The following is an 11,220-nucleotide window of genomic DNA, read 5'->3' as shown; positions in this document are numbered from 1 at the left end:
TCCCTTCAGGAGGGGGAAGCAGGGAAAGAAATGAGATTGCCTCTGAGTTGGGACTCAGCACACGTTCCAATCACAGTCTTAAACTAGCCTCTCCCACAGAAGTGAGTAGGGCAGTTATTACCAATCCCACTTTACAAACAGGAAGCTCAGATCCTGAGAAAGAAAATAAATACCTTACTCCAAGGTCAGAGAGGCAGAGCTGGATTGCAAATACTAGTTTCTGCAGCCCAGGGTCTTGAATACAGACATGAGGAGAATACTCAGGAATTACTTGTTCAACAAAGTCATCCTTTGTCTTCCCAGTCCAGGGTAGACACAGATGCTGTCCTCAAGTATGGAAATGTATAGAGCTTCCAAAATCTTGTTTTGGGAAATAACCAAAAGACAGGGAGCCAAGGCATTGGGTAACCAGCCCCCAGGCAAGGAACTATTCCTGCAGTCCAGACCCCTAACCTGCTCTGTTGGTTGGCTATCCTCTGCCTGCCACGTCCATCTCTCTGGCTCAGGCAGAGCCCCTGAGAATCAGGGACATGCAAGTCAGCAAGTGTGTAGGAAGCACCTGGTAGGAGTGCTCAGCGGCTACTGAGGGCTATCATGCTATCTATGGGGGGGGTCTACGGCAGAGGTGGTTAAGAGCCAAGCTGGCCTCAGGTCCAGCACTGCCTGGGGAGGTTCCTTTCCCTTTCTTACTCTTAAAGACGTTCACATTCACCGATTTAGCATATATTTACCAAGGAACCTATGGGCTGAGGAGACCCCTCTGGAAACAATGGTGCCCACTTCTGCCTGGCAATGCTCACCACTCTCCAAACCCCTGACCCGTAACCTGGTACATGTAATGGTGGACTGCTATCAGACAGTGATCCCTGAACAAACCTGTCCTCCTACAGTCCTATTTCTGCAACTCTCACCAAGTCTAGAGCAGCCCTGGGAATGGTCAGTTCAGAGTTCAATCCCCACCATCAGCTGAGTTATTTCCAAGAAACTGTGCTCTGAGCACCTGCCCAATGGAAGAGAGCTACAGAGTGGCTAGTCTGGCCTTGGGTACCGAGTAACTGAAGGGACATTCTTCCAGACCTCAGGATACCTCCCAAAGGCGTGGAAACTCAGTGAAGACACCCTCTTGCCTCAGGCTCCCAACCAAAGTCCAAAAGGCCTCCCATACTGCTTGATGGGGTTGGGAAACACGAAGAGAAGTCACGGAAGAGATCATGAGCCTTAGTTTACCCCGAGGTTGGTCTGTCTATTGACTTGACCATTTCTTAAAGAGTCCCAGTGCCAAGGTCCTGTGCTGCCCATAAAGAAGAGGCCCACACATCCCAAGAGCAGCCAAAACCAGCTCACCCATTTATTTGACTGAGAACATTAAGGAAGACAACAAAATTAAACAATCTTTAATAAAATTCCTATAGAAAACTCAGTCGCAGGGCAAATACTCAGTTCTCTTTCCCATGTCACTGAGGATTGAGAGCTCCCAATAGTCTTTGGAGAATAAGCAGTAGTTTTGCTGGATGTTGCCAGTGCTCAGAAAGAGCCTCCATTTACACATTCAAACCAGTAGTTCCTATTGCACATATTAACATTTTTCTGCCATCTAGCACCCTAAATATATGGTACCTCAACAAATAAATTAAAGAATTCCATGTGGCATGAAACATTTCAATTTGAACTAATATCCTTGAAAAATCACATTATTACAAGTTTTAATAAATACGGTAAGAACAGCTGGCATTTTACTAAAATACTGAATTTTAGGCCTGGAGTTTATTCCATAAATAGTTTCCTTTTCATTTGCTTTCTGTCTTGGATACATTTGCTCAAGTATTATGCTCTATGAAGTGAACTCTTTCATAGATACCATGTAAAAACTGTATTAATATGTGCCTCATTATAGAAGCAGCTGGAAGAACTGGATCACATAGTTAACTCAAAAGTAACTTAGGAAAAAGCTCTGCTTTTGTAAAACTTTAAAACACAGGCTGAAGAAAATCAAAATAACATCATTTTTATATAGAACTCCCACTAGAAATTTTATAAATATATATGCAGCATAAATTATATTTGCCTCACCAAGTAGATTTTCATCAAGTCTGGCTGGGATGATGCTATCACAGTAGATAAGTATCAACAAAAGAATTAACGTTTCCACAGGTTTAAAAGACTTCTTTCGAAAAATAATCATAATTTCAAATTATATTATAATTTGTAGTTTACACAATTTAAAAAGGGAAGAAAGAAAGCTTTCTTTTAAGCCTCATTTGGAAAGTAAGAACGGCTACTAGTCCCCAGGTGTGGATAAGTTGGCTGAGTGATAACACTTGGTCACAATATGAAAAAGAAGTATTTACACCTTTCAAGAAAAGTACCAAATACTTAAAAAACAAAAACAAAAACAAAAAACAGAAAGACAAAAAACAATCTCTAGTAGCATTCCTTGGCGTGCAAAGTCAGCAGGAAATGATTATCCATAATGTTGACAGTTTGCATGATGAATCTTGGAAGCATTCAAAAGCAGAGGGTGGTCATCAGGGATTGTTCAGATTAGGTTTCTGTGGGATGCCATTGTTTTAAATTTATCTCTGGGTTCCAGGATTTCATTCCCTTTATAACATCTCTGGCAGGGTCACGTTCAATTTAGTGCAAGTGCAAAATGAAAACTAAACGAAACCAACAAATACATTAGGAGCAAAGGCTGATCGTTAAGATCTGTAGTCTTTCCGAACTGTGTGGGCCATCCAGTTCACTTTAGTAGTCCAACTTTCCCTGAGTGCCTCATCAAATTTTTGCTTAAATTGCTTGAGTGCTTCTTCTTCACTCTTCCCTAAGGCAAGAGAGTCCTGAAAATGAAGGAAAAAAATCTGATTTTATATATTCTCTGTAGTGAGGTGCAAACCTCAGAGTCTGCAGGAGGCTGACTTGGCCACACAGCATACCCCATGTCCTTATTCAAATACCACTTATGGGAGAGAGAATGAACACCAAGGTATGGTGATAATATGACCTCTGCCAGAGGGTTTTTGAAGATGAAGTGAATTTATGATTACTGCAAGACAACTACTTAGCTGCTTTTCACTACCGTTCCTGGGTAAAACTGTCTCACAGGAAATGACTTTGTTCCATTCCCTTTGAACATCTGAATGAAACAGGTAGGTATGGCTGAGCTCTATGCTCATGAAGTCCAATTTACAAAGAAAAGAGGTTCATACCTTAAGATACTGTATATCCTTGACTGATGTGAGCTCAGGAAGCCCTGCAGTCAACATCAGTGCAAAGAGAGTGATGAAGAGATTCCCATGCCGTCGTAAAATCAGATATGCATCCTCACAACACTGGCGGAACCTTTAGTTGATGCAACAAATCACAAGAGTATGATGTTAGAACGGAAACAGCGAATTTCATAAAGGAAAATGAGAGATATAGCTAGACTTTCCATAAGAGCTGGAAAATTTCTACTCAACTAAAGGTTCATTTCTGAGTTTTACTCTTTTGAAAATTGTCCCAGGACTAGAATTTACATAAAATAAATCAAGCTCTCTAAAACCACACATATCTTTTTCAAAAACAAAATTAAATAGAAATTATATGATAGAAATAGAAAAATTAAAATTAAATAGAAATTATACAATAAAAGGCAATTTAACACTTAATCTAGGCTTTTTAAGTCTATGTGTCACAAAAATTAATTATTAAAAAGCGGTGATTATAATCCATAAGGATTTCTGACCATACTTCTAGATTCTAGATTTGAAATTAAGTCCCAGAGACTTAATTTCTTTAATGTCCCCCAAATCAGTGTCAATGAATTTGCATTGTACCTTCCTGTCATCTTGCCTTCCTTCTCTCTCCCCTCTTCAAGCTGGTCATTCAAAATGACCACCAAATCCTATCTCCCTAATTTTGCCGAAGAGGAAAATGGATCCAGAGTTATATTCTACAGAAACCCATGTGGAACTGGAAATGATAATAGCAATCATTTGGTAAGTATATGGATGAGTTGATCACATCATGTAACATATCTCTCATTATCAAAATATCCCTGAAATATAATTATTTTTGTCCCCATTTAAAAAGAAGAAGTAAAGATGACAAGTAATGTGCTTGGAAACCTACAAATAGCAAGGAATAGATCAGAGAATACAAAGTCTTTCCCTGAACCCTGACGCTCTTACTGCACTTCACATAGAATGACAGCAAAATGCCAGTCCCTCTCAGCATCTCACTATCAAATGTCTTAACAGTTTCAGAGAATTTTCTAATACAGGTAAAAGGTGGTATACTATTGGAATAAAACAATAATTTATTTCAAATTTCTAGCATTTGTTTTCTCTTCTTTGAACCAGAACAGGATCTGACAGGCAAGTTCCCCCAAAGCCTTCTGTTAGCAGACTGACTATCTCCCCAATCTAAATATACCTCCCTGTGAAATGCTAGTCTAGCTAGTCAGTTGAGAAAACATTAGATGCGTTTACGCTGACATGAGGACAATACTCACCGGCCAAACTTTTCCGTGTTTCCTGTTTTTCCTTGTTGAATTACATGAATGAAATCATAGGTAAGAATAAAAGGCACTCTCTCCCTTTTAATGCCAAATTTAGACTTGAAATTTCCAAGAATATGTCCAAAGTCAATGTGGAAGAGCTGGAAAACAAATGGGATTTAATTTCCCCTTTTTTTCTGGTGGGTTCCAAATAAAAACGCAAGGCCTCAACAGTCCTAGACCCCCACGCACTACATCAAATGGAGTAGTAGTAGAGACACTACACAGCCTCCTGGATCATTTGGGAAAAGAGTGCTCTGACATTTGAAGGTCTTTTATATTCAATAATAACCCTGATATTAAACTGCATATACACGTGGGAAAGATGAATCTTTAAAAAGAAAAATACATCCAAATAATAAACATGTTTGATTTTTAAAAATCAAATAGTTTTACACACAGAAACAAAACAAAAAGAGAGTACAACCTTGCCCCACCAGTTCCCTCACCACCTTAAGCACTACTACTTAGAGGTAACTTCTCCCCACATGTTTTTCCTGATATATGTCTCCATTTTTCTAAATAGTATGTTTATAATTATTTTTTAATTCCTAATTTTGGATTATTATGGAAGGTAAAGATTTAGTGCTTCTGTGCTGATGTCATGCCTCATAATGCAACACATTATATCATAATTTCTGGTTAAATCAATATCCAGTGTTTATATTGTTCAAAGTATGTAAGCCATGTGGTAATAGTATACTATGATTATACTTCCTTTTTTTGTCCATCTTTTTTCTTGACAAAACTATTTTTTGTCTTAGTGTTCTATGATCTGGTCATTAATTCTTCACAAAATCTTAAAAATCTAAAAATCATTTCACAATGGTTTTCCACATGCTCAGGTAATCTGTTAGCTCCTGTCTGGGCTGGCTGTTCTCTAAGCCTGCCAAAGAACAATCACCCCATGCTCAACCTTCACTCTCCTCCCATTTGCAGTCCCTGTTTCCTGGGTTCCACATCATTTTCTCTTTTGGTGTAGACCAGGCTTTCTCGCTTTTGGCATTACTGACATTTAGGCCCTAAAATTCTTTGTTGTGAGGTTCTATCTTACATACACTATAAGATGTTTGGCAACACCCCTAGCCTCTACCCACAGATGCCTGTAGAATACCCCCTCCCCCATCCTGACAACCAGAATTGTCTTCAGGCATTGACAAATGTCCCCCAAGGGCAAAAGCACCCCAGTTGAGACCCTTATTTTCATGGATGCCCTTTTTCTGGCATCCTCCCGAAAAAAGATTCAGAGGAGATACAGCTTTTGAAACCTTATGTTTGAAAATGTCTTTGTTCTACATTCATACTGAAAGTCTGGTATAGAATTCTAGGTTAGAAATCATTTTCACTCAAAATCATGAAGGCTAATTCCCACTGTCTTATATAGTTTCCAATGCTATTTAGAAGTCAAGTCCTTCTGACTTCTGAGCCCTGGTAAGTGGCTTGCTGTATCTCTGGGAAGGTTTTAAGACCATCACTTTATGCCTGATGCACTGAAATGTCACAGTGAATGGCCTTCGTAAGGGTTTTCTCATCTACTGTAAGGGAACTTTCGTGCCCTTTTGACTGGATAGTCACAAACATCAGCTTTGGGAAATGTTTTTGTATTATTTTGGGGTAAGTTCCTTCCCTCCTTCTTGTGTGCTACTTCTTTCTGTAACTTTTATTAGGCTAGATGGTGAACCTCCCTAGACTGATCCTCTATCATTTTCTGGATCCTCTTTCTTCTACTTATCAGATATCTTGGTACTTTGGGGGATATTAAAGGGCAATATATAGCCTGGTGCCTAAAAAACAGAATCTGGGCCAAACTGCCAGGATTTAAATCCTGTCATGTCCACACTCTGTTGTGTCAATCTTCTCACCTGTAAATGGGGATAACACTACCACTTACTCTGTACGGTTATCATAAGGATTAAAGGAGTTAACATATATAAAGAACTTAAAGAACTGTGCTTTCCACAAGTTAAAGAGTTCAAGAAATGTTAGTTGATCTTTAGTTTATACTTCTTCTATTTTAATTTTATTTGTTCCTCTTTTTAATTTCTAAGAATTCTATTTTCTAATTTTTAAAAATTAGAATCTTACTACTTCATAGATGCAGTATCTTTTCTGTTTTTATTTCTTAAATCATCCTCTGTTTACTGCAGGTACTGTTTTCTCAGAGTACTTCTTTCCCCCTCCCTTCAGTTTGCTTGATTTGGTCTCTTTCATGGTGGACGCTTTCAACAAATGTCTGATAATCTTTGGTTGACCATTCATATTTAAGAATGAGTCACTAAAAAGATGAATGAAAAATCTATGGACATGGTATGATTGTTGATCAGTGGGCTTCCTTGCAGAGTATCTGGGGAGAGACCTCAAAAGTCAGCATGTGTAAGTAAGCCTTTTCACTGGAACTGATCAGTTTCTCTTGAGAAGAACCATCTAGTCTATTACGAGAGTGGGAATATATACCTGGTTGCTACTGTTCTTGGAGCAAAGCAAGCAGAAATGGCTGGGAATCATACATTTATCAGGCCAACTTTCACTCCGTCCCTATTTTTAATATGGCACCTTACCCTTAGCTTCCATAGAACCTGTTTGTTCTTGAGTCAGAAGAATTGGTTTCTTCAGAGAATAAATCCTCTAGCCCTTCTTAGAGTTGGGAAGGAGATATAAGCACCTAATTGCTCCAAATATAAACTGCCAATCAATCCTGTTTTCAGCCTCTTCCCCTTTCCCCACCTTCAGCATCACCTAGTGTCCCGATTCCAGAGCTTTCCTCAGACTGACACACCCTTCCACAAGTAGCCATTTTCTCAGCTACGCCGAGTCATTGCTATTTTTCCATTTTGCTTTTGCTCATCCCCAAATCTGTTGATGTCTTTTACCCACTGTTGGCCTCTTTTCCTATTATCTTTGACTTCTTGGATTTACATATTTCTTATTCCTCAATATATTAGAAGGGCATCAAGAAAGAATGGAGAAAAACCTGTGTTTCAACCTGATTAACCAGAAGTCGGAGGGAATCCTTTTAAGTGTGAACACAAGGTTCAACTCTCAAAAGCTCAAGCCAGAACTACCCAGATCTCCAAGGAGGTATAAAACTCTGGGTCCCACCTACAGCCAGAGTTCACAGAGTGACTCAGAGTCTTTACTCTGGAATGCCCCTAGTGTCAGGGAATTCTAAGGGTGGCTAAATTGAAAGAGTCTCAAATTATTTCATCTGTCTTTGCTTAATATTAAAGAATTTACAAACAAAAGTCACTCTGAAGAATGAGAAAATTTTCACTTCAAAACTAAGAGCTTCTATTTACAATAGCCAGGAGATGGAAGCAACCTAAGTGTCCATCATCGCATGAATGGATAAAGAAGATGTGGCACATATATACAATGGAATATTACTCAGCCATAAAAAGAAACGAAATTGAGTTATTTGTAGTGAGGTGGATGGACCTAGAGTCTGTCATACAAAGTGAAGTAAGTCAGAAAGAGAAAAACAAATACTGTATGCTAACACATATATACAGAATCTAAGAGAAAAAAAAAAGTCATGAAGAACCTAGGGATAAGATGGGAATAAAGACACAGTCCTACTAGAGCACAGACTTGAGGATGTGGGGAGGGGGAAGGGTAAGCTGTGACAAAGTGAGAGAGTGACATGGACATATATACACTACCAAACTTAAAATAGATAGCTAGTGGGAAGCAGCCGCATAGCACAGGGAGATCAGCTCCGTGCTTTGTGACCACCTAGAGGGGTGGGATAGGGAGGGTGGAAGGGAGGGAGATGCAAGAGGGAAGAGATATGGGAACATATGTATATGTATAACTGATTCACTTTGTTATAAAGCAGAAACTAACACACCATTGTAAAGCAATTATACTCCAATAAAAATAAAATAAATAAATAAATAAACAACAAAAAAAAAAACTAAGAGCTTCTTTATATTAAATAACCTGATCTAGCCCCCTAGCTACCCCAAAATTATATGAGTCATACTCCATATCGCCTTACTCCCACAGATGATTATATCTGATATTCTAAAAGAAAAAATGCCTCAAGTGGGGTTTGTCTCAACGTTTTCTTTTTTTAACACTTATCTTCTTTAAAGTTAATACATCCTTCACATTATCTGCTCCTTCTACTCTTAGGTACATATGTGTCCCAAATACAATTTCTTATATTGAAGGAATAGGTCACTTGTAAATAACCTAAATAATTTTTTAAACATTTAAATAAATGCTTATCACCTAACTTCAAGCAAACAAACCAATATATGAAGCAGATGGCATATGAAACAAGGGGTGGGAAATAAAAGTAAAGACAAAGGCATGACTGAGACTCATAGAGAATCTGAGTTTCACAAGAGATTGTGCTGCACATAAGTTAACAGCATCACTGAGGCCCTTGGCACTCTGGGAAGTTGCTTACCTGGCCAGTTTTTTTGACCATGATGTTATCACTATGTCTGTCACCAATCCCAAGGACATAAGAAGCTACACAGTAGCCGGCACAGGACAGGGTAAACTCCTCAATGGCTCGGTCCAGGTCATCCCTGAATAAGAGAAAAAAATAGGAGCAAGGAAGGGTTTCAGCCTCCAAATGTGTGGGATGGAGCCAATCCACACTTCTGTTTCCTTTTTAATGTGAGAACAACTGCAACACAGAGCTGCCAAAACCATATAAGAAGATGCTGGATCAGCCGAGAGTGAGGATGATGATCAGAGGAGCAGGGCAGGGAGGAGTCAGCAGGCTTGCTCAAAGACATCAGATTACTGAACATCAACTAGTCAAACTGCTGTGTCCTGGGGCTCACATTTCGGTGGGGGACGGGGGTAGGTTCATATGCATAGTAATGAGAGGAGACCATCAGCTTGGCTGAATGATTCTGGGTTTTGGAACATTTTTGTAGTTTTGACTGAAGACTAGAATACCATATTTAAGAGTTTAGTATTACAGTTCCAACCATTAAAATCACTGACTTAAAATCAGAAGTAACTAATAGAGACCCTTCAGGGACAAGGCCCTAAAATCAAAATTTGAAAACTAATTCTCACATACAAGTTCTTGGATTTTTAAAAATTTATTTATTCATTTATTTATTTATTTTTGGCTGCATTGGGTCTTCACTGCTGCATGCAGGCTCTCTCTAGTTGTGGCGAGCAGGGGCTACTCTTCGTTGCGGTGCATGGACTTCTCTAATTGTGGAGCACGGGCTCTAGGAGCGTGGGCTTCATTCGTTGCAGCACGCAAGCTCCACAGTTGTGGCACACAGGCTTAGTTGCTCCACAACATGTGGGGTGGGATCGTCCCAGACCAGGGCTTGAACCCAAGTCCCCTGCATTGGCAGGCAGATTCTTAACCACTGCGCCACCAGGGAAGTCCAAGTTCTTGGATTTTGCCAATGATAACATTTAAGTCTGACTTCAAAATCTTCAGCCAAAAATACTTGCAGTGTTTTCCCCTCACTCTGAAATTTCTTAATTTCCTATGTATTAGGGCTTTTCCAACACGATAATTGTAAATAACACAATTCCTAGCACTGTATTTTTTTAGTTTGGAGAGATAAGTCTACAAACTCATTTACTTCTATTTTAAAAATCTATTGAAAATTTACTTAGGTTCATACATTCACATAATTACACAAGTTCATGCACTTAAAAAGTTACATGTTATTTGTTAAACACTTAAATTCTTAGATTTTTAAACTACTGCCCAGCTCTGAGATTTGATCTAGATGAAGCAGAATTCAATGCTAATTTTCTGTAAGATTTTAGGAAGGCCTATTTGTCATTTTGATCTAACCTGAAATGAAGCAATAAATAACACTAATATTTCCTCTAGGACACTGATGATTCTAATTGAGAGAACAGTTATTTGTTTGGCAGTTTGTTCAGAAGAATGCTAATCAAACAAAATACACTAACCCAGAATTGTATTCTTTAAGCCAGTTCAGAAGGGCATCTTTGTTGAAGGCTGCTGCTGCAGCCACATTGCTACTGTTCAGCTGAATGTCAGCAATTGTTTCAGAGGTGCTCACAACTTCAATGAGGCCAGAGTGGTCTCCTGTTGCTAAACAGCCATAAGGCAGCATCCTGAAAAGAAAAAAAAGGGGCATAAAGAGTCACATGTGTATGTTATCCATAAAATGAAACACTGACAGAGTGTGTTTTCTCTTTGATTTTTAAAAAAGTTTTATTACTATTGATACCCTTGCCATTACTGTATCAGTCATATAGAAAAATATTAGTTCCACTTTCTATTAGAGTGTAAGTATCTTGGTGAACAGATGGAGTAATTTACTAAATTCCAATGTGCCAGCTAAAGGTATAATTTGTTATCTAATTATTCTGGTGAAATATTCTATTTGTTTGTGTAGGTGGACACAAGCACATCAGAAAAAGGAAAAGTCTTTCATTTTTACCCTAAATTTTGGGGAAAGGAACCACCCTTTATGTGGCACCTAGTAGGTGCCACACAGCAGGCTAAGCACTCTACACATTACCTTGGTTAACAACAACTCCATCCTTCCAGTTGTTCAAGCCCAAGACCTTGTAATCTTTCACTTTTCCTCTCATGCCTAATATTTACGTACCTTGAAAATGCACAGAGTCTAAGTAGTTCTCTGTCTCCACCCTTCCTTAAGCTACCACCCTAGTCCACCAGGTCACCATCAACCCCTATTCAAAATTCAAGTTTC

At 38.9% G+C, this 11,220-nt stretch overlaps 1 protein-coding gene across 4 annotated transcripts in view; it reads right to left on the bottom strand.

Annotated features, from left to right (window-relative positions):
• Window positions 1-1,317: 1,317 nt before the first annotated feature.
• PIK3CB (phosphatidylinositol-4,5-bisphosphate 3-kinase catalytic subunit beta) overlaps window positions 1,318-11,220 on the bottom strand; it is a 198,022-nt gene continuing 188,119 nt past the window's right edge. For all 4 annotated transcript variants that reach the window (XM_067033693.1, XM_059065159.2, XM_067033692.1 and 1 more), the window contains 5 exons: window positions 10,448-10,615; window positions 8,952-9,075; window positions 4,493-4,638; window positions 3,207-3,339; window positions 1,318-2,837 (listed from right to left, as the gene is read on the bottom strand). In XM_067033693.1, coding sequence (XP_066889794.1) covers window positions 2,700-2,837; window positions 3,207-3,339; window positions 4,493-4,638; window positions 8,952-9,075; window positions 10,448-10,615 — 709 coding nt within the window. In that variant the 3' untranslated portion in view covers window positions 1,318-2,699. The remainder of the gene's footprint in view (window positions 2,838-3,206; window positions 3,340-4,492; window positions 4,639-8,951; window positions 9,076-10,447; window positions 10,616-11,220) is intronic.

The sequence above is a fragment of the Kogia breviceps genome, chromosome 5, assembly GCF_026419965.1.
Source record: "Kogia breviceps isolate mKogBre1 chromosome 5, mKogBre1 haplotype 1, whole genome shotgun sequence".
Lineage (NCBI taxonomy): Eukaryota > Metazoa > Chordata > Mammalia > Artiodactyla > Physeteridae > Kogia > Kogia breviceps.
This window is presented reverse-complemented; position numbering and strand designations above follow the sequence as displayed.